General features: G+C 40.3%; 1 protein-coding gene across 9 annotated transcripts in view; it reads left to right on the plus strand.

Annotated features, from left to right (window-relative positions):
• The window catches only part of yem (yemanuclein), a 661372-nt gene that overhangs the window by 265853 nt on the left and 371065 nt on the right, over window positions 1-24454 (plus strand). For all 9 annotated transcript variants that reach the window (XR_011017928.1, XR_011017929.1, XR_011017930.1 and 6 more), the window contains exon 7: window positions 23727-23937. Coding sequence is in view for 6 of the 9 variants with exons in the window: in XM_068226662.1 (XP_068082763.1) it covers window positions 23727-23937 (211 nt within the window). In the remaining 3 variants the exon portion in view is untranslated. The remainder of the gene's footprint in view (window positions 1-23726; window positions 23938-24454) is intronic.

Genomic DNA, 24454 nt, shown 5'->3' on the forward strand with positions numbered 1-24454 from the left:
TCTCTTAGCTTTCCAACATCATATCGCTTCCTTGTCTGCTCTATCCTTCTCTTTGTGCCTGAATCTTCATTCTAAGGGTAGCCCCAACAAGATGGTGATCACTACCAATGTCGACACCTGTCTTGTTCTTGACATCCAACAACGAACTCCTCCACCTTCATCCAATAGCCACATGATCTATCTGATTTTCTGTGATCCGGTGATACCCATGTCACCTTATGGCAGTCTTTATGTGGAAATATAGTACCACCAATAACCAAATCATGGCTTGCACAGAAGTACACAAACAGCTGTCCATTCTCATTTCGTTCTCCCTAAGCATGTGTTCCCATAATGTGTTCAAGTCCTTCGTTGTCCTGTCCCACTTTTGCATTCAAATCTCCTCCAACTAGGATGATATCCTTCCTTTTCTGTTTCTTAACCGTTCTATTAAGATGTCCATAGAACGCCTGTTTGTCTCGGGTAAGAGCCCTTATCAGAGTTGCGTGATAATTTGGAAAAGGTCTTGCTTGAATTCCTGAACTTCACAGATTAAGTTGAGCAGTTATCTTCAGGAATGTTTAGTTTTGCTTCCTGGTTAGCAGTGAGTTTGCTGAATAACACAGTGAGCCTGTTTGTGCTTGTATTTCACATTCCATTCGGAAGGTAGAGATTTATTTAGTGCATACTTGCCAACTTTCCCGATTTTCGACAGTTTTTTCCGCCTCCCGATTCTATTATTTCTCCCGATTTTTGTTTTTTTGTGAACTTCAAAATATCGACTTTGAAATATTGACTTTTATTAATACAAGAAATGCACGCGAATGCGATGTTTATTGAAACCTGTATATCGCGATGCATGTATCAATTGTCAATCTCTCGTTCTTTGCGCGCTATGCTCGTGTTTGTTTACATAAGTCTAGTCGATTCTAGAGACAAGTCGCTAGATTTGGAGGTTTAAGTAATTTAGCGACATAATTTCAAAGATAACGACTAGTGAATTTTCTAGAGATTTTGGGAGCCATTCAAAGACAATTCTGGCATATTTTAATTTATTACTTGATCAAAATAGTACAGAGGAACCTCGATTCTCCGTTTTGGGAGGGACCACGGAAAATAAACGTACAACACGGGAAAACGGAAAATTCGGGAACGAATGAACCATCAACAATTTGGCTAAACATTACAAAAATGAAATATGTGTACTTATAATCTTACAAACGCCCCTAAACCAAACCGAACTACAGCTCCAATGGGCCTTCCACCTATCAAGCGACCGCCTTCGGTCGAAGGCCTGAAGATTACGAAGTGACGCATGGTCAGTGTGACGAATCCTCTCGGCCGTTATTCCTGGCTCTCTAGACCGGGGTCGCCATATCACCATTAAATAGCTCCTAACGGTAATCGTAGAATGACTGAACCTGGAACCAGCCCTCATATCCAGTAAAAAATGCCTGACCTGGCCAGTAATCGAACTCGGACCCTCCGGGTGAGAGGCAGGCAAGTTAGACCGCGGGGCTGGCTTCAAACGTTAATTACCGGCACGCGGCTTTAAAATCTCTAAACTTTACGTTCAGTTTTACCAGGGAAACTTCGTCAGTTTCCTCTGAAAACTTCGTATTCCTTTGAAAACTTTTTTCAGTTCAGCAACTTTGATCAGCCAAACTCTTCGCAAAATCTAATACCCATAACGCCAAGCCAAACAACAATGCAAGTATGAAGAATGAGATTTCCACCTAATCAATACTTTATTACAAATGTTTGAAGTTATGTACATTGAAACAGTACCGGTTTCGACCTGTAAAAAGGTCATCATCAGCTGTTGGTGAACCTGCTTAATAGCGACGAAACCGGTACTGTTTCAATGTAGATAACTTCAAACATTTGTAATAAAGTATTGATTAGGTGGAAATCTCATTCTTCATACTTGCATTCTTAATTCATCAATACGGACAATGAAGCTGATAGATTATGGTAAGCCAAACAACACTCGACCACAAGTAGTGTTTCATTCTCTAATCTAAAAAAATCAAGCGCATTAGATACAAAAGCGTCCAACATGATGAACATGTTGGCAGAATCTTATTTTTTTTAAATCTCTCATTGTAATTTGGTCACCGGTATACTGTTTATAGTCGGAGTATGGAAGTCTTGTACCGCGTAAATTAGGCCTACGTCGACTTCTAAAGGTTATGTTGAGCTCGAGAATATGGTTTCGAAAGTATCAGTCCTCAAGTTCTCGAATGCATTATATTTAGTTCTGCCTGTCAATAATCACAGTCAAATTGGAAAGAGAGAAATATCGTTAACACTTCCGAAATTACGATTATTCGCGACCTTGAGCTCAGCTGGAAAGCACGCTCGCTGTAAAAGTCGGTAAGAGTGCGTATTGATAAAAAGTTTTTAAATGTAACGTGCGCAAATAAAACAACTGCAGATTTTATAACATTTTAACACAAAGACGTGAAATTCCCAGTCTTATATTAGGACGAAAACACTAATAGGCAATCCAATACCTCCCATGGCTTTATGTATGTAACATAATCGTATACGAAAATATTAAAATACTAAATTTGTGTTACTTAAGAAGGAGCAGTTTCGATTCCTGCCTGAAAGCCCAGTGACTATACAGTGCCCTGAGGGAAATGCTGAAAGCCTGTTCACAATTAGAATTACAGGAAGGTTCAACCTTTTCAATACAAAATGTGTTGTGTTCACAACATATTATTTATGATATTATTAGTACCGGTTTCGACGCTTAATGCGTCATCATCAGCTAAAAAATCACAAGTGGGCAAAGTACATATCACATAAGTTGTATAAATAATTCTTACATGGCAGAACAAATGATAGACTGCTTTTCTCCTTAAAGGGTAAAAGAAAAATGAGTAAAATTTGATGATATAATGTGACACATAAAAGCGTTATAGTCTAATAAAATAGGTGAGTATTGTGCAATAAAATTTGTCTGATGATTGAACATAAAAATCTGAATGTGATAATAAAACGATGTAGTAAAATTGTCCACTCTTCTGTTGTTGTTCAGTGGAGACACATAAGTCCGGGTCCGGTGTTATGTGAGGTTGGCAAGACCATCAAAAGGTTTTTTGTCTAAGGCCGGGACACCTGATGTTAAGCGATTGAATAAGGTTGATCTTTAAAATTGTCTCAGCTCAACAAGGATGGTGAATCTTAAAAGAAAGGAAAGAAAAACTTGAATCTTAAAAGAAAGGAAAGAAAAACTAAGTTAGTGAAATAGAAATCTAAAAATAGGATCGCGGTCAGGGATGATAGAATATGAGACTCACCTTGTTCAGCGTGCTGTTTGTGTAGTGTGGGAAGAGTTGTGGACAAGTGAGATGGGTGTGACTAAGTTGAATGAGTGCGAAGGTAGAGTGAGTGGGGTAGAAAGGGGTAGGGAGGGGGAGAGGGAGAAGGGGGAAGGAAGGCGGAGTTCAAGGCGGGTCACGAGGGCGGAGTGGTAGTGGTGTGGGACGTAAAAGAGTGCTGTGGAGAGCGTGAAAGATCGATTTTCCTCCCGTGAATTTGATACCTGTAAAGACTTTGATTAGGAAGTCGAAAAGGATATTGGATTTTTCTGAAATTTCGTTAAGGTTTAGATTAGGATTAAAAAATTGGTCTAGGTGAATGAAACAGCTCTCCGTAACGTCGAGTAAAGGGCCTTTGTTTATGTTTTTGAGAATTTCTAGGTCTTGTTCTATAGTAGTAAAGTTATGCTTTAAGTCATGTATGTGTTGGCCTATTGCAGAAAATCTATTATATCTGATGGCGTTGACGTGTTCTAAGTATCTATCTTTGAAGCTTCGCCCGGTCTGTCCGATGTATGAGGAAAAACAGTTATTGCATTGAAAACGGTAAACACCTGACTTTGCGTGAATGTCGGATCTGTTTATTGACTTAGAATTGTGAATTATATCTATGTTTCTATTGCTGGTTCTGTAGGAAATTTTAATATTATGTTTCTTGAAGACGTTAGTTACACTGTGTATGTTTTCGTTAAAGGTAAAGGTGGCGAATAGAGCATGGTTAGGTCTTTCTTTGGTTAAAGTTGTCTTTAGTCTATGTTTGCATTTGTTGATAATGCGTTCTATGAATGGGGTGTTATAACCGTTGTATTTAGCGATGGCACGAATGGTGTTCATTTCCTTCTTTAGGTTTTCCTTGGATAACGGTATTTTTAGTGCATGGTCTACCATACTATCGTAAGTGGCGCATTTATGTGCGTGTGGGTGTGTTGAGTCTCTTCTGATAGTAGTCGCTGTTTGGGTTGGTTTTCTGTAGATATTGTATTCTAAAGAAGAAGGTAGTCTCTTAATTGTAAGGTCTAAAAAGTTAATTGAGTTATTGGACTCGGATTCCAATGTGAATTTTATATTAGAATATATCTTGTTTAAGTTGTTAAGGGTGGTAGGTGCATTAACCGTTCTGTCATCTAGAATAACCAGAGTGTCATCGTCATATTTAGACCAGAAGAGAATATTTGAGAAAATGTTATTGGTATTAATTGCAGTGTCTTCTAAGAAATCTGTGTAAATCTCAGCCAAAATTCCTGAGGCCGGCGACCCCATAGCCAGTCCATCTTGTTGGTAAATACATTTGTCAAATGCGAAATAGTTTTGTATCACGAGTTTTAGGACCTGCATGAAGTCTTGGATCTCTAGTTTACTTAGCCCACTATATGTTTTTAGATTATTTTGGATTATGGGAAGGAGTTTTTTTGGTGTTGATGCTGAAATACATGTTATTGATATCGGATGAGTGGAAAGTGTGGAATTTTTGTATGAATTGGGCCAATTTGTATAATGGGCTAGCTCTATAGTTAATGATGGGGCGTATGGGGACGCCGGTCTTATGGATTTGGGGAGAGCTTGAGCGGTAGGCAGGCCGGGATTCATATTAATTAATCTCGTTTTTTCTTGTTCTGTAAAGAGGAATGATGTGTTTTTTAAAGTTTGTTTTAGGAGACGTTGAATTTGCAGAGTCGGATCTTTTTTGACTATGGAGAAAGAACCGTTATTGAAAAAACTTTTCGTTTTTTCGAGATAATCGTTTTTATCCATGATAACCGTTGTATTGCCCTTATCGGCTTTTGTGAGGATAATGTTGTGATCTTTAATTTTCTTTGCGAATTTAGTGATGTGTTCTCGTTCTGTGAAGGTTTTTTTATGTGAACTACTATCAGTGGGTGTTGTTTTGTTTTTTAGGTTATTGATTTTGTTTAATGTTCGTTTGACGTCCAATCCAACCTCATCTTGTATAGTCCTGACGCTCAAAGCATACCCACGCGGTATCCTCTGATCTCAAAACTTGGCTCACCCTGGTAATAATGAGGGTTGTCATTCTGCCCGCCCTAGTGATAATGAGCGTTGTCAGTCGGTTTCTTTCCTCTGGACACAAGAGGCGCGTGTTGTTTAAAAGGCAAGTGAGCTCTGTCAAAAGCAAGGTTGTCATATTTTGCGTCGATTATTTAAACATGTTACCATTTAATTTATTCTAAAGTCAAAATATAAATATAAAAACTTGATCATGAACCACAGCACACACCGATATTGCAGAATAATTTGTTTCATGGTTAACACGTGCGGTGGTCGCAGATGTTGAAAGAAAGAAAGAAAGAAAGAAAGAAAGAAAGAAAGAAAGAAAGAAAGAAAGAAAAAACAGGAAGAAGGAATTGGCAAATACACTCTACAAAGACTAAACTTGAATTGATACCAAAGTACGCCTATTAAAATATACGTAATTTCATGCTGCTAATATCAGTGTCTCGCTTTCAGTAAAGAAAGGAAAAGTACAACAATTATTTACAATTTGTTTTATGTCGCACCATCACAGATAGGTGTTATGGCGACGATGGGCTAGGAAAGGCCTAGGAGTGGGAAGGAAGTGCCCGTAGCCTTAATTAAGGTACTTCCCGAGCATTTTCCTGGTGTGAAAATGGGAAACCACGGAGAACCATCTTCAGAGCTGCCGACAGTGGGGCTTGAACCCATTATCTCCCCGTGCAAGCTCACAGCGGTGCGCCCCTAACCACACGGCCAATTCGCCCAGCAAAGGAAAAGTAAAATCTCGAACTAGGGACTGGGATAATAATAATAATAATAATAATAATAATAATAATAATAATTGTCCGCCTCTGTAGAGTAGTGGTTAGTGTGATTAGCTGCCACCCCTGGAGGCCCGCATTCGATTCCCAGCTCTGCCACGAAATTTGAAAAATGGTACGAGGGCTGGAACGGGGTCCACTCACCTCGGGAGGTCAGCTGAGTAGAGGTGGGTTCGATTCCCACCTCAGCCATCCTGGAAGTGGTTTTCCATGTTTTCCCCTTTCTCCTACGGGCAAATGCCGGGATGGTAACTAACTTAGGGCCACGGCCGCTTACTTCCCTCTTCCCTGCCTATCCCTTCCAATCTTCCAATCCCCCACCAAGGCCCCTGTTCAGCATAGCAGGTGAGGCCGCCTGGGCGAGGTACTGGTCATTCTCCCCAGTTGTATAATTTCCAGGTGTGATTCCCATGGTCTCCACATCACTGCATGAAGTGAAATGAAAAGCAACACACTTCACAAATATTAATTAACGAAGCAAAGAAATAATCCAACACTTTCAAACAGTGAACAAAGCAAGTGTGAATTGTCTGAGCTGAAAAAAGAGACTGACGTCTGTTTAACAAGAGGTGCATTGGCAACAGAGTTGTGAGGATTTTTGAAGGGGAATGCGAACTTCCATCTGAAAGCCCACAACTGTCATAAATCACCCCCTGCTAGGCAAGTGAGTGGCCAAGGAGATCAAACGTTTGCCGAACTCTTTGAATGCCGCTGGGTACGCTTTGCCCGTCTCAGCTATACGTCTAAAGGCATTTTATTTATGGCTGTCTCAGATTCTATTACTAGTGTGGTAGCGATATTAACTTTATTTGGATTAGGCCAATTGTGTTTTGGTCCTTTTTCGAGGATCTCGTTTTCGTTGTCTGAAAGTGTTATTTTTGTTAAGTTAGCTACTGGGGAATGGAAATGTTCCATTAAAGACTCTAGGTTACGGGTACTCGAAATTTTTGTAGTTTGACTATTTAACCTTGCGTTATTTTTAAAGTTATTAAGTTTCTTCTCATGTGTTGCTTGTTTTTGCTCAAGTATAAAGAACAGTTTATCTGCAAGTTTAGTTTGGAATATGTTCCATTGAGCTGTGGAAAGTAAATGTGCTGTCTCAAGGTGCGTCTCATATAGTTTGTTATTCAAGAAAGATTTTTTCTTATATAAGAATCTTATTTCATTCTTAAGCCAGATTTTATTTACTTTGACTTGGGTTTTCGAGTGTTGAGGAGATTTTCGTTGTATTTTTTTTGAGTTGGTTTTAAGAATGTTCGGTGTTAAATTGTATAATAACCTGTTCAGCGATACAGTCGGAAAAAGTAAAAAAAGTAATACACATCTAACCCTGGACATAATGTAGACGTTTTGCAAGTACGAACATTTGACGAAACTCATTCTGCCTTCAAATAGAGGTGTCAAAATGCGCTCTGTCTCCTTCCACTTGTCGTAGGCACTCTCTGCTTTATGATTTCCGAGGATTCTGTAAACAATACTACCCAAATGCGATGCTAAGATGATCCCTTATGCAAGTTCACCGCCGATCGCTTTTCCAGTACAGTACTTCTTCAAATTACCGCAATGACGGGACGTCAACACCGAAATCCGTAAGTACCATATGCCGTAGCCGTCCTTTCGTAAGATACAGTTCCTTGAAAAACGCGTGATCGAGGATTTAGCATTGATGGGACTGAAATTTCTGGACGGTTGATCCGGGAAATCGTTTCTTCGAGGAACGGATAATGCGGAATTTTTACAACGTGATTTAATTAGGATGCTCGCGGGACCACGTAATTTGAATGAATAATACGGGAAAACGTAGTTTCTGGGAACGTATAATCGAGGTTCTACTGTATTGCGCTTTGCATAATCGTGTGGGCGCGTGATGCAATATATTAATCTATGCATTTGCTAAGTAGTGGGATTTAAGTGCATGACTGATTCACATGTGTGAAGTATGAGTTCATACTATTTTCAGAAGGCTTATCAGAGACTGATTATCTCACTCACATAATTCCTGTGGGGGAATAGAGATCTGTAATTTTTAACCTTGGAGCCTCGTATAGCAACAGTCGTGTTTTGAGACAATAAGTGTTATATGCCATAGTACTCCCGTATTGCACAAGACATGTAGAATAAACAGTTTCGACCAATTGTATCTCCTGATTTTTCTTAATTTTCATATCAAAATCTCCCAATTTTTGGTTTTGTAAAGTTGGCAGGTATGTCAGTGTTAAATGGTTCAGTGAAGGGTACTTAAAAGGTATGGTCAAATGTTCCACCTTTACAATACTAATTTTTTTTATTTAGTTATATAAATAACATTTAAAAAATAACGGAACATGTTGCACTCGTATAACAGAGTCCTACCATTCCTTCACCACCATAGAGCAGGGCTTAAAAATTCTCCATTTTTATAACAAGGGCAATTTACTCAACGTTTTAGAAAACTTCTTTATTATTATAGACCAAAAATGCAATCTTGCTTACAATTTAAATGAAATTTCAGAAACTGTGAACATAATTTTCGAGGCATAACTCAACAGTTCATATTTCGTCAAGCCTCGTAACAAGCCTCCACGCAGTCGCTCCCCGCCTATTGATTCCAGCCTTCCGCTACTCTCCCCTCATACCAGCTTCCATCACACACGGCCTCCACAGTTTGCCTCCAGTCAACCATTAACATCTACACATGCTGAGCTAGTCTTTCTTGGGTAGGCGGGAACATAAGTAATCAGATGTGCCGCAATTCATTCTCGTTGATGAACTATTAGTCGACATCTTCTATTATTTAGAAAAGAGTTGTAAGAGTTTTCTTGTGTAGGTCAATCTCTAAGTTATGGAGAAACACTGGAGTTGTACGGCTGGGTTTAAACTCAAAGTGATCAAATATGCTGAAGAACATAGAAACAGTGCTGGCGGTTGAGAGTTCAGTGCGACTGAGTTTAATATTTGCTACTGGCGTAAACAAAAAGCTGCACTAGAAACCACCAACCAAACATGTGAGGCATTCAGAGAGCTGAAAACTGGTAAGTTTCCTGAACTGAAAGAAGAGTTGCTACAGAGTTGAAAAATGATGGCTTTAGTATCTGGCACGAGATGCTACATTTCAAAGCGGGTGAACTAGCGATTAAGTGAGGATTTAGCTGTTCAGATCTGAAAATGAGCCGGGGTTGGATCCGTAGATACATGGCATGAAAGAGATTGTGTGTGCGAAGGCGAACATCTCTCTGCCAGAGAAAGCAGAGTAATTTCAGCGATGAACAGCGACAAAATCATAGATTTTAGTCGCCATGTGATAGCATTGCAGAAGGAAAACAATTACCTCTTATTACAAATTGGCAATGCAGATCAACCGGATAAACTTTGACTTGCCATGCAACACTACCATCAACAAGAAAGGGGAATCTAGTGTTCTTGTACGTACAACTGGGTGTGAAAAATAGCATTCCACTGTCGTGCTAGCAATAATCGCAGGCTGCAGAAAATTGCCACCGCACGTTATTTTCAAAAGAAAAACAGGGTCTAAAGCGAAGGTTCCAAAAGGCATTCATGTACGGGTTCAAGAGAAAGGATGGATGGTTACAGGACTTGTCCAGGACTGGGTTTGTACTCTGTGGGGAGCATGGCCAGGGGCACAGCAATGCTAGTGTGGGACAGTTTTCGCGGACACTTGGTGGAAGACACGAAGAAACGTCTTTCGGGAACTGAAAACTGATCTTGTAATTCCTGGTGGACTCGCACATTGTCTACAGTCCTTACATGTTTTCATCAACAAGCCCTCAAGGACAACATACGTAAATTGTGCGCCGAACAGATAGCAGGAGGGGAGCATGAGCTGACGCCAGCAGGCAAAATAAAGAGGCCATTAGTTGAGCTCGTGTGTGATTGGGCAATGCTGGCATGGGTTATTGTGTTGACAGATGTTATTGTGTAGAGTTTCTTGAAGATGGGCATTGCAAATGCGTTGGACGGAAGTCAGCATGATGCTGTGTGGGATGGTGACCAGAATGATGCACGCGAGAATAGTTTGGAGACGGAAGGCAGTGACAATGAATAGGGTAAGTGTGCCACTTGTTTTGTTTCAGTAGCCTAATGCATATTTTACGTTTTTTTTCTTTCGGGAATACGATCTTTTGCACAAGAATCCCCACATATATCGTGCACTGAAAATGTTCACACTTACTTTTTGTCAAAAAAGTCCGAGTTACATGCGAGCTAATACGGCACTAATAAAGGATGACTTCCTCAGCAAAAATAATTAGGTCCTACAAGTTCTACAAATAATGATACAGCTATAACCAAGCTACAGAAAATTGTTGAAATTGCAGTCTAGTTACTTTAAGCTACTAAACCGCAGTGCAGACGAGATAACATTTGCACAAATTGGACAGCCCAAAGCTCCCTTAAATTAAATGATAGTATTAGTCTTCAATATCTTGTAGTCTCTATCTCATGGTTACTTTATTTCTCCCATAGTTTCATTTGCAAGACTAAGCCGACAGATGTATTTTAGGAGCTCATCTTCACCATCTAAAAGTTGTCCACATCCATCACAAAGTTAGCAATCCCATGTTGGAAATTTGAGTTATAATTGGAGTCTCCTTTCGACCTGTATCTAACAATTATTCTTAAGTGTGTGCTTCAACAACAAATAAAAAATAAGACTTCAAATGCTTAGATAAATACTATATTTCACTAATATTCTGATGTATTATATAATTATGCTATGATTGGTTCCTTATACACTGACTGACAGAGCAAATGCAACACCAAGGAGGAGTGGTTCGAAAGGGATGAAAGTTGGGGAGAAAACAGAGTCGGCACGGAAGAATAATTGATGTTTATTTCAAACCGATATGCAGGTTACACAATGCGCACGGCATCGACTCAGTAGGATGTAGGACCACCGCGAGCGGTGAAGAACGCAGAAACACGTCGAGGTACAGAGTCAATAAGAGTGCGGATGGTGTCCTGAGGGATGGTTCTCCATTCTCTGTCAACCATTTGCCACAGTTGGTCGTCCGTAGGAGGCTGGGGCAGAGTTTGCAAACGGCGTCCAATGAGATCCCACACGTGTTCGATTGGCGAGAGATCCGGAGAGTACGCTGGCCACGGAAGCATCTGTACACCTCGTAGAGCCTGTTGGGAGATGCGAGCAGTGTGTGGGCGGGCATTATCCTGCTGAAACAGAGCATTGGGCAGCCCCTGAAGGTACGGGAGTGCCACCGGCCGCAGCACATGCTGCACGTAGCGGTGGGCATTTAACGTGCCTCGAATACGCACTAGAGATGATGTGGAATCATACGCAATAGCGCCCCAAACCATGATGCCGCGTTGTCTAGCGGTAGGGCGCTCCACAGTTACTGCCGGATTTGACCTTTCTCCACGCCGACGCCACACTGCGGTGACTATCACTGACAGAACAGAAGCGTGACTCATCGGAGAACACGACGTTCCGCCATTCCCTCATCCAAGTCGCTCTAGCCCGGCACCATGCCAGGCGTGCACGTCTATGCTGTGGAGTCAATGGTAGTCTTCTGAGCGGACGCCGGGAGTGCAGGCCTCCTTCAACCAATCGACAGGAAATTGTTCTGGTCGATATTGGAACAGCCAGGGTGTCTTGCACATGCTGAAGAATGGCGGTTGACGTGGCGTGCGGGGCTGCCACCGCTTGGCGGTGGATGCGCCGATCCTCGCGTGCTGACGTCACTCGGGCTGCGCCTGGACCCCTCGCACGTGCCACATGTCCCTGCGCCAACCATCTTCGCCACAGGCGCTGCACCGTGGACACATCCCTGTGGGTATCGGCTGCGATTTGACGAAGCGACCAACCTGCCCTTCTCAGCCCGATTACCATACCCCTCGTAAAGTCGTCTGTCTGCTGGAAATGCCTCCGTTGACGGTGGCCTGGCATTCTTAGCTATACACCCTGGCATTCTTAGCTATACACGTGTCCTGTGGCACACGACAACACGTTCTACAATGACTGTCGGCTGAGAAATCACGGTACGAAGTGGGCCATTCGCCAACGCCGTGTCCCATTTATCGTTCGCTACGTGCGCAGCACAGCGGTGCATTTCACATCATGAGCATACCTCAGTGACGTCAGTCTACCCTGCAATTGGCATAAAGATCTGACCACTCCTTCTTGGTGTTGCATTTGCTCTGTCAGTCAGTGTACTATCATGTAACATGAAAACTTTCCAATCTGTCCAACACACAAAAATGTCAATATAAATTAGAACACTATAAACATGCCTGTAAAATAAATACACACTATTATACAAAGAACAACAGATTTTGTTCTAGAAGAACATCTTCAAATTCTACAGTATTGTTTTTGTTGCCCATATTTGTCAATGATAGAGTGTTAGGTGATAATATGAACAAGTATTAACAAGTAATGATTTTGTAAGTATTCAGCCATCACCGTATTAATGAAAATCTTCTGTAGTTATCTAGACTGCTGAAGCTTGGTCCATTGTCTCCAAACACTATTTCAGGACTATGATCATTGAGAGGCTAGTGGAAGTGTTAATGATTTTGGGTTAAATAAAGTGTGGAATTGAAATAGGGGGTATCTATTAGATATTATTTTTATGTTAAAAGTAGGGCAGCATCCTGCTTCATGAATTTACCAAGCTCAGAACACTTCAAGCAAGCCTCGGACCTATGGGAGTAATGGAGTCCCACTCCCATTTGACAGGTGAGGGACTCCTTGGAAACAACTTGGCGAACGAAATGGAATTTGATGGGGAGCTATCAATATTAATGGGGCTTATAGAAGAAAGAAGGTAGAACTGGCTGAGTCAGCAAAGAGGATGCATCTGGATGTGCTAGAAGTAAGTGATATTCGGGTAAGGGGAGATAACGAAGATATAGGAGATTATAAAGTGTACTTGACGGGTGTTAGAAAGGGAAGGGCAGAGTCTGGGGTAGGGCTCTTTATCAGGAATACCATTGTACGCAACGTAGATTCTGTTAGGCACATAAATGAGCGAATGATGTGGGTAGATTTGTCACTGGGAGGAATTAGGACAAGAATTGTGTCCGTGTGTTCACCATGTGAGGGTGCAGATGAGGATGAAGTTGACAAGTTTTATGAAGCATTGAGTGACATCGTGGTCAGGGTCAACAGCAAGGATAGAATAGTGCTAATGGGCGATTTCAATGCGAGAGTTGGGAATAGAACTCAAGGATACGAAAGGGTGATTGGTAAATGTGGGGAAGATATGGAAGCTAATGGGAATGGGAAGCGTTTGGTGGACTTCTGTGCTAGTACGGGTTTAGCAGTTACGAATACATTCTTCAAGCATAAGGCTATTCACCGCTACACATGGGAGGCTAGGGGTACCAGATCCATAATAGACTATATCTTAACAGACTTTGAATTCAGGAAATCTTTTAGGAATGTACGAGTTTTTTTGCGGATTTTTCGATCATACAGACCACTATCTGATCTGTAGTGAACTAAGTATCGCTAGGCCTAGGGTAGAGAAAGTGAAATCTGTCTGCAAACGAATAAGGGTAGAAAATCTCCAGGACGAGGAAATTAGACAGAAGTACATGGATATGATCAGTGAGAAGTTTCGAACAGTAGACAGTAAGCAGGTTCAGGATATAGAAAGTGAATGGGTGGCATACAGGAATGCTGTAGTAGAAACAACAAGGGAATGCCTAAGAACAACTGTGTGTTAAGATGGAATAAGGCGAACATCTTGGTGGAATGATGAAGTGAGAGCAGCCTGTAAACTTAAAAAGAAGGCTTATCAGAAATGGCTCCAAACAAGGGCCGAGGCAGACAGGGATTGGTACGTAGATGAAAGAAACAGAGCGAAACAAATAGTTGTTGAATCCAAAAAGAATTTGTAGGAAGATTTTGGTAATAACCTGGAAAGGCTAGGTCAAGCAGCAGGGAAACCTTTCTGGACAGTAATCAAGAATCTTAGGAAGGGAAGGGAGGGAAAAAGGAAATGAACAGTGTTTTGAGTAATTCAGGTGAACTCGTAATAGATCCCAGGGAATCACTGGAGGTGGAGGGAATATTTTGAACATCTTAACGTAAAAGGAAATCTTCCTGGTGGTGTTGCAACCAGCCAAGCTCATGGGGAGGAGGAAAATGATGGTGAATTTATGCTTGAGGAAATGGAAAGGATGGTAAATAAACTCCATTTTAATAAAGCAGCAGGAATAATTGAAATTAGGCCTGAAATGGTGAAGTATAGTGGGAAGGCAGGAATGAGTTGGCTTCGTAGAGCAGTAAGATTAGCATGGAGTGTTGGTAAGGTACCTTCAGATTGGACGAAAGCAGTAATTGCACCTGTCTATAAGCAAGGGGAACAGGAAGGATTGCAGCAACTATCGAGGTATCTCATTGATTAGTATACAAGGCAAAGTATTCACTGGCATCTTGGAAGGGAGGGTGCGATCAGTCATTGAGAGGAAGTTGGATGAAAACCAGTGTGGTTTCAGAGCACAGAGAGGCTGTCAGGATCAGATTTTCAGTATACGCCAGGAAAATGAAAAATCCTACGAGAGGAATAGGCAGTTGTGTTTATGTTTCGTAGATCTAGAGAAAGCATATGACAGGGTACCGAGGGAAAAGATGTTCGCCATACTGGGGGACTATGGAATTAAAGGTAGATTATTAAAATCAATCGAAGGCATTTATGTTGACAATTGGGCTTCAGTGAGAATTGATGGTAGAGTGAGTTCTTGGTTCAGGGTTCTTACAGGAGTTAGACAAGGCTGTAATCTTCCATCTTTGCTGTTCGTAGTTTACATGGATCATCTGCTGAAAGGTATAAAATGGCAGGGAAGGATTCAGTTACGTGGAAATATAGTGACCAGTTTGGCCTATGCTGACGACTTGGTCTTAATGGCAGACTGTGCCGAAAGCCTGCAGTCTAATATCTTGGAACTTGAAAATGGCTGCAATGAGTATGGTATGAAAATTAGCCTCTTGAAGACTAAATTGATGTCAGTAGGTAAGATATTCAACAGAATTGAATGTCAGATTGGTGATACAAAACTAGAACAGGTCGATAATTTCAAGTATTTAGGTTGTGTGTTCTCCCAGGATGGTAATATAGTAAGTGAGATTGAATCAAGGTGTAGTAAAGCTAATGCAGTGAGCTCGCAGTTGCGATCAGCAGTATTCTGTAAGAAGGAAGTCAGCTCCCAGACGAAACTCTTTACATCGGTCTGTTTTCAGACCAACTTTGCTTTACGGGAGCGAAAGCTGGGTGGACTCAGGATATCTTATTCATAAGTTAGAAGTAACAGACATGAAGGTAGCAAGAATGAATGTTGTTACAAACAGGTGGGAACAATGGCAGGAGGTTACTCGGAATGAGGAGATAAAGGCTAATTTAGGATTGAACTCGATGGATGAAGCTGTACACATAAACCGGCTTCGGTGGTGGGGTCATGTGAGGCGAATGGAGGAGGATAGGTTATCTAGGAGAATAATGGACTCTGTTATGGAGGGTAAGAGAAGTAGAGGGATAACAAGACGACGATGGTTAGACTCGGTTTCTAATGATTTAAAGATAAGAGGTTTAGAACTAAATGTGGCCACAACACTAGTTGCAAATCGAGGATTGTGGCGACGTTTAGTAAATTCTCAGAGGCTTGCAGACTGAATGCTGAAAGGCATAACAGTCTATAATGATTATGTATGTATGTATGTATGTATGTATGTATGTATGTATGTATGTATGTATGTAAACTACACTCAAAGGCAGATAAGGGCTAATTTAAAGAGTAAGTGTTGATCAGATATTATATAAGTAGAGCAAAGAGGAGGGAATTTTTTAAATGTGTATGGTCATTTAGGTTGGTTTCGTTAGCTTTTTTGTGATATAAATTTTGATTGCTTCTTTAATATTTAGAGATTTACTTATATTTTCGATCTGTAAAATTTTTAGATCTGTGTTGATGTCTGTGAAATGGTGTGAACTGTCGTATATGTGCTCTCTGAAGGCTGAATGCCGATTATATCCGATCGTGTTTTGTATTCTGTGTATCTTGTGTGGAAATTATGTTTTATTTGTCCCATATATGTGGCATTGCAGTTAAGTTCCTGGCACTTGAGTTCATAGACTTCTGACTTGGAGAAAGTCTTTTTTGTTTAGGTTGTACTTGCTGATGAGTGTCTGGAGTGTGGTGTTTATTCTAAGGGCTATTTTAGACCTTGTATTTTTTAAATATTAGCTACTCTGTATGTGTTATTTTTAACATATATCAGAACCACATACTTTTCCGTGTCACGTGGTTGTTTCCCGGCCATTTTTCTTATGTTTATTTAATAATTTATCTGCTGTGCTCGGAGGGTGGTTGTTTTCTTTTGTGGTTTGTTTGTTGATTTATATCTCTTCATTGAAATCTGTTGTGCTCATTGGTATGGAAATAGCTCCGTGTATCACTGTATTTGGTTCTGCTATTTTGTGTGTGTGTTGGTGGTTCAATTCGTCAATAGTGTGAGACGTCGGAGTGGGCTTTCTGTATACTTAATAAGACAGGTTGTCATTATTCCTATTGTCCAGCTCCGTGGCTAAATGGTTAGCGTGCTAGCCTTTGATTACAGGGGTCCCGGGTTTGGTACCCGGCAGGGTTGGGAATTTTAGCCATCATTGGTTAATTTCGCTGGCACGAGGGCTGGGAGTAGATGTTATCTTCAACATCATTTCATTGTCATCACGACGCGCAGGTCGCCTACAGGCAGCATTGCAAGTTATGAATCTCATTCCGTATTGACGGTTATCACTTTACAAAAGAAAATATTTATAAAATCCTCCTATCAATACAATTCAAGTCATCTGTTAGATGAAGCAAAGTCTATACATGTTTCAGCCTAATCTCAAGGCCATCTTCACTGTCACTTCACATCATTACGTTTTTTAATTTGTTTGTATATTATGTAATCATTGTTTTACTACTGAAGATGGCCTTGAGATTAGGCTGAAACATGTATAGACTTTGCTTCATCTAACAGATGACTTGAATTGTATTGATAGGAGGATTTTATAAATATTTTCTTTTGTACAGGCAGCATATCAAAAGACCTGCACCTGGCGACCTGAACCCGTCCTCGAACACTCCCTGTACTAAAAACCATACACCTTTTCATTTCATTGTTCCTACTGATTGTGGTGTCTAAATAGTTTTTCTTCTTGTTAGTTTCTGGTTCAGTTGTGAATATGATGGACTTGTCTAATGAATTTAGTGTGTTTAATAACTGGTGTGAATTAGTGATGTCATTATCGCATATGCATATTATGTCATCTACATATCTGCTCCAGTGTAAGATTCCTTTTGAATGCTGGCCAGTTAAGATGATGTTTTCAAAGTTATTCAGAAAAATGTTTGCTATTATATCTGACAACGGTGAGCCCATGGCTAATGCTTCTTTTTCACAATAGTTATGTCATTGAATATAAAGCAGTTTAGGTTTAATGTTGTTCTGAGAAGGCTAATATCTTTGGTTTCTTGTAGTGAAGGTTTTTTTTTAACAAGGTTTTTTATAATTTTCATGGATTCATCTATTGCTATATTGGTGTACATGTTGATGTCATAGGATATCATACACCTGCTCGTTGTTATTTATAGTTTATTTAGTTCTTTAATCAGTTCTAGGCTGTTTGTAATTAATCTATCTTCTTTAAGTGAGATATTCCCTTTTAGAATTTGGCTGAGTTGTTTGCTTAAATTGTAACTTGATGCATCTTTAAAAATTACAATTGGTCTAATGGGCTAGGATATTTTGTGTATTTTGAGGAGGGCTCTTCGTGTAGGGAGTTTGGGATTTTTCATGGTAAGGCTTTCTTTTTCTTGTTTTGTAAGAACTAAGTCAGTTTCCTTGATAGCTTGTTTTATTTCGTTTTGAAATTTATTTGTACAGTTGCATTGCAGTTCTTGAATTCTGTCATTGTTGATGAATTCTATGTTTATTTCTATGTACTAGTCTTTCTTCATTGTGATTGTTGTGTTCATTGTTGATGAATTCTATTTTTTCTATGTACTTGTCTTTCTTAATTGTGACAGAAAGCAATAGAATTCATCAACAATGATGAATACCAATAGATGGATTCATTAAAATGATAGAAAAACTTCTTAAAGAAAACACTTAATATGCACGTATGACTTAATATGCACGTATGATATCACTAATGCACACCAGTTATCAAACTCACTAAATTCTCTACTCGCATCCATCAGGTTCGCAATGGAACCAGAAAGTAACAAGAAAGTAAACAATTTAAACAACACAATCAGTAGGAATAATGACAACCTGTATTACAATGTATACAGAAAACCCACTCAGACTTCACACACTACTTACCCCCTGTGGGTGGGGGACGCAGACGAAGAATGCATCCACGGTATCTCCTGCCTGTCGTAAGAGGTGATTAAAAGGGACGACCAAGGGATGATAAAATTGGAACCATGAGACTACCCGTGACTAGTACCACCACGCAGGGAACACCATGGGTCGCTTTTACTTGCATGTAGTATCAGTATGTCAGGTACCAAATGGAGCACAATGGATTTGAATGAAGAGATGCAAATCATTAAACAAATCGCGAAAGAACCAACCTCCGAGCACAGTAAGTAAACTATTAAATAAACGTAAAAAAAGCTGAAGATTGAAGAAAATACGTACAACTACTTCGAGCAGGATGGTGAGACAACCCATCCGGCCTGTAACTCTTCAGTAAAGACCTATGTCCTCTCGTGTGCCTGATTTAAATACATGCAAATTTTATCTATGAGAAAATATCATAGGAAAAGTTTACAGGAATAATCCTCGAACTGCAGAAGAATTAAAAATCAAAATTAGGAGCACTGTGAATTCTATCAATGTCCATGAAGTGTAAAGGGCATTTTGAAATTTCATTTCAAGAAATTGATGCAAGCGTCACAGCTCGAGGAAATTATTTCAACATTGTTTGCAAACACTGATGCGTTCATTTTCATTTACTAGTTCTTTTATTTATTTATTTATTTATTTATTTATTTATTTATTTATTTATTTATTTATTTATTTATTTATTTATTTATTTATTTATTTATTTGTTTGTTTGTTTATTTGTTCTGAGCATGTACATAGCTGACTAGTTCAGTTTCATTTAGAGTCTATAGGCTTAATCATGCTGCTTCTTTGAGACAACTGCGTCCACTCAGCACTGTGCTCGCTGGCACCGCTTTTCTGCACTTCTATGCCTTGGTACTCTGCTAAGCAGTCTTAAAATGTACTCCCTGTAAATTTGGAGGTTGGTCACATACTGAACTATGCCACAGGGGACATGAGCTATTATACAGAAGGCCGAGGCAGCAAACGCGATTGTAGGAGCTGCATTGAGGGGGTAATTGCCTGGGCCACTAGCCCTGTGATTTACCTCAGAGCAGGTCTCTGATACTAATACGATACACGATACTATGTACATTGTCTGGGGTTAACGACCTGGTGCATTACTACATCTGCTGTCCCTGCTTCCTTTTGTAAAATTTTTCTTGCATATACCACACATTTATGTTACGAAATAGGAAAAGAGAAAGGTATGAAAATTCCACAAGTAAATATGGTACAAGGAAGATATAATCATAAAGCTATTATTTTTAAATTTGTTTAGGACAGGAACTGGGCTTAGAGAAAGTGAACAGAAGGAAGTCATTCAGTTTTTTCTACTGTGTGTATGTCTTCTTTTTTTTCCAGGACTTTCCCATGGTTCATGGTGTGGGTTACTGTAGTCACGTGCTAGTTCATGAACCATGGGCAACGGCTGAGTGGCCTAGTAAGTGGTCCTGAGAGCGGGATACCAGTTGCTATGGAATGGGAGTGGGCATCTCGGACATATTCTGAGTCATGTCCCTCCTTGTGCTCAGGCGGCTAGGACTACAATTCACCGGTGGTCCATAACCAGTTAGAGGAGAAATCCTCACTTGGACTATGTGCAAGTAGGGTAGCATCCTGCTTCATGAATTTACCAAGCTCAGAACATTTTAAGCAAGCCTCGGACCTATGGGAGTAACGGAGACCCACTTCCATTTGACAGGCGAGGGACTCCTTGGAAACAACTTGGCGAACGAAATGGAATTTGATGGGGAGCTATCAATATTAATGGGGCTTATGGAAGAAAGAAAGTAGAACTGGCTGAGTCAGCAAAGAGGATGCATCTGGATGTGCTAGGAGTAAGTGATATTCGGGTAAGGGGAGATAACGAAGATATAGGAGATTATAAAGTGTACTTGACGGGTGTTAGGAAGGGAAGGGCAGAGTCTGGGGTAGGGCTCTTTATCAGGAATACCATTGCACGCAACATAGTTTCTGTTAGGCAGGTAAATGAGCGAATGATGTGGGTAGATTTGTCAGTTGGAGGAATTAGGACTAGAATTATCTCCTCTGTATTCACCATGTGAGGGCACAAATGAGGATGAAGTTTTATGAAGCATTGAGTGACATCGTGGTTAGGGTCAACAGCAAGGATAGAATAGTGCTAATGGGCAATTTCAATGCCAGTGTTGGGAATAGAACTGAAGGGTACGAAAGGGTGATTGGTAAATGTGGGGAAGATATGGAAGTTAACGGGAATGGGAAGCGTTTGCTGGACTTCTGTGCTAGTATGGGTTTAGCTGTTGCGAATACATTCTTCAAGCATAAGGCTATTCACCGCTACACATGGGAGGCTAGGGGTACCAGATCCATAACAGACTATATCTTAACAGACTTCGAATTCAGGAAATCTGTTAGGAATGTACAAGTTTTCCGTGGATTTTTCGATGATATAGACCACGATCTGATCTGTAGTGAACTAAGTATCTCTAGGCCTAGGGTAGAGAAAGTGAAATCTGTCTGCAAACGAATAAGGGTAGAAAATCTCCAGGACGAGGAAATTAGACAGAAGTACATGGATATGATTAGTGAGAAGTTTTGAACAGGAGACGGTAAGCAGGTTCAGGATATAGAAAGTGAATGGGTGGCATACAGGAATGCTGTAGTAGAAACAACAAGGGAATGCCTAAGAACAACTGTGTGTTAAGATGGGATAAGGCGAACATCTTGGTGGGATGATGAAGTGAGAGGAGCTTGTAAACGTAAAAAGAAGGCTTATCAGAAATGGCTCCAAACAAGGGCCGAGGTAGAGAGGGATTTGTACGTAAATGAAAGAAACAGAGCGAAACAAATAGTCGTTGAATCCAAAAAAAATTTGTAGGAAGATTTTGGTAATAACCTGGAAAGGCTAGGTCAGGCAGCAGGGAAATACATCTGGACAGTAATAAAGAATCTTAGGAAGGGAAGGGAGGGAAAAAGGAAATGAACAGTGTTTTGAGTAATTCAGGTGAACTCGTAATAGATCCCAGGGAATCACTGGAGGTGGAGGGAATATTTTGAACATCTTAACGTAAAAGGAAATCTTCCTGGTGGTGTTGCAACCAGCCAAGCTCATGGTGAGGAGGACAATGATGGTGAATTTACGCTTGAGGAAATGGAAAGGAAGGTAAATAAACTCCATTTTAATAAAGCAGCAGGAATAATTGAAATTAGGCCTGAAATGGTGAAGTATAGTGGGAAGGCAGGGATGAGTTGGCTTCATAGAGTAGTAAGATTAGCATGGAGTGTTGGTAAGGTACCTTCAGATTGGACAAAAGCAGTAATTACACCTATCTATAAGTAAGGGAACAGGAAGGATTGCAACAAGTATCGTGGTATCTCATTGATTAGTGTACCAGGCAAAGTATTCCCTGGCATCTTGGAAGGGAGGGTGCGATCAGTCGTTGAGTGGAAGTTGGATGAAAACCAGTGTGGTTTCAGAGCACAGAGAGGTTGTCAGGATCAGATTTTCAGTGTGCGCCAGGTAGTTGAAAAATGCTACGAGAGGAATAGGCAGTTGTGTTTGTTTCGTAGATCTAGAGAAAGCATATGACAGGGTACTGAGGGATAAGATGTTCGCCATACTGGAGGACTATGGAATTAAAGGTAGATTATTAAAATCAAAGACATTTATGTTGACAATTGGGCTTCAGTGAGAATTGATTGTAGAATAAGTTCTTGGTTCAAGGTACTTACAGGGGTTAGACAAGTTTGTAATCTTTCACCTTTGCTGTTCGTAGTTTACATGGATCGTCTGCTGAAAGGTATAAAATGGCAGGGAAGGATTCAGTTAGGTGGAAATGTAGTAATCAGTCTGCCTATGCTGATGACTTGGTCTTAATGGCAGGTTGTGCTGAAAGCCCGCAGTCTAATATCTTGCAACTTGAAAAGTGGTGCAATGAGTATGATATGAAAATTAGCCTCTCGAAAACTAAATTTGTTGTCAGTAGGTAAGAAATTCAACGGAATTGAATGTCAGATTTGTGATACAAAGCTAGAACAGGTCGATAATTTCAAGTATTTAGGTTGTGTGTTCTCCCAGGATGGTAATATAGTAAGTGAGATTGAATCAAGGTGTGTTAAAGCTAATGCAGTGAGCTCGCAGTTGCGATCAACAGTATTCTGTAAGAAGGAAGTCAGTTCCCAGACGAAACTCTTTACATCGGTCTGTTTTCAGACCAACTTTGCTTTACGGGAGCGAAAGCTGGGTGGACTCGGGATATCTTATTCATAAGTTAGAAGTAACAGACATGAAAGTAGCAAGAATGATTGCTGGTACAAACAGGTGGGAACAATGGTAGGAGGGTACCCGGAATGAGGAGATATATGCTAATTTAGGAATGAACTCGATGGATGGAGCTTTACGCATAAACCAGCTTCGGTGGTGGGGTCATGTGAGGCGAATGGAGGAGGATAGGTTACCTAGGAGAATAATGGACTCTGTTATGGAGGGTAAGAGACCTAGAGGTAGACCAAGTCGACGATGGTTAGACTCGGTTTCTGACGATTTAAAGGTTAGAGGTATAGAACTAAATGTGGCCACAACACTAGTTGCAAATCGAGGATTGTGGTGACGTTTAGTAAATTCACAGAGGCTTGCAGACTGAACGCTTAAAGGCATAAGTCTATAATGATAATATATGTATGTATGTTTCTTTCGTGTATTATCCCCTTTCTTGAATTTAGTTTTCTCCCTATAATGGGTTCAAACCCCATTGTCGGCAGCCCTGAAGATGTTTTATCATAGTTTCCCATTTTCACAACAAGCAAATGCTGGGGCTGTACCTAAATCAAAGCCATGGATGCTTCCTTCTTATTTCTAGTCCTTTCCTCTCCGCATCGACATATGTTTTTTTGCGATGTGGGAAAAAAAAAGAGAATTAGCCAACCGTCCCTATTCTACTCTTCATTCATATGAAAAGATTTCTCGGGAGCAACGCCCTCAGTGAGTGGAGGAGCCTGCCCTCCTGATGAACATGCAAAGTGGAAACTTGTCCTTGAGAGGAGTTGATTAGGATGAAATGAAATTGATGAGGGAAAAGGCCATCTATTAAGTTGACAATAAATACAAATACGCAGTTTGTCCATGTCCTCTTATCTTTTTATTTTTCTCATTGTCGTTTCTCTCTTTTGCTCTCTCTGACCACACCACCCTGTCATTATGTTTATCTTGTGTGTTTGTGTACTTTTTCCTTGCTATTTATCGTAAATGATGAACTTACCAATTTGAAAAACATGCTCGATATATTTTTTTTCATTTTAAAGGTTCTGCTGTATCAACGGATACTGAAGAAAACAGAGATGCAGAAGTGGAAGAAGAGAAAGAGAAAAATACCCCTAAGGAAGAAATTAAGCTGCCTGATAATTTGACTGATGACATACGTGAGTTAGTCATGGGTCTCAAAACAGCAGCGAAAACTTCGGCTGAGGGAAAGTGCAAATTCTTCTCACCAAAAGTTAATACAATGCTATTGAAGTAAGTTTTGTTGATTTTCCTCTTCTTGTAATTTAACCTGCTGCATTTTCACAGGAATAAGTGTGTTTGGAATTCTTCTTCACTGTGTGAAAAGATAAACAAACACTCAACAGTGAAGCCCGAATTCATTGTTTTTGTCAGAAATAGTTGTGGATATTGTGCCCTATTATGCCCTGGTCGCTGTCAAGCAAATGCTGAGATCCGACCGAGTACATGATAGTGGACAATACACTCATCAAATGGTAAGTGCCCTTTGGCACATAGCTTTCCTGACTCGTATATCCTCTTCTTCAGGTCAGCGTAGCTCGGCAGAAACAGGGTAAATCGGTGAAGTTGGGTCAGCGTAACAAAAGAAATGAAGAGGAATAATATGTTCAGTGTATGAACCAACTTAAGCCGAAATAAGAAAAAAGATATGTGAGCTGCGACTTCGCTTAATAACATTGTTTATTACAAACGAGTCAAATATCTGGTATAAAAATTAACTTGTCAAATTTTACACAAGTATAATGCTTCC

The sequence above is a fragment of the Anabrus simplex genome, chromosome 3 (assembly GCF_040414725.1).
Source record: "Anabrus simplex isolate iqAnaSimp1 chromosome 3, ASM4041472v1, whole genome shotgun sequence".
NCBI lineage: Eukaryota > Metazoa > Arthropoda > Insecta > Orthoptera > Tettigoniidae > Anabrus > Anabrus simplex.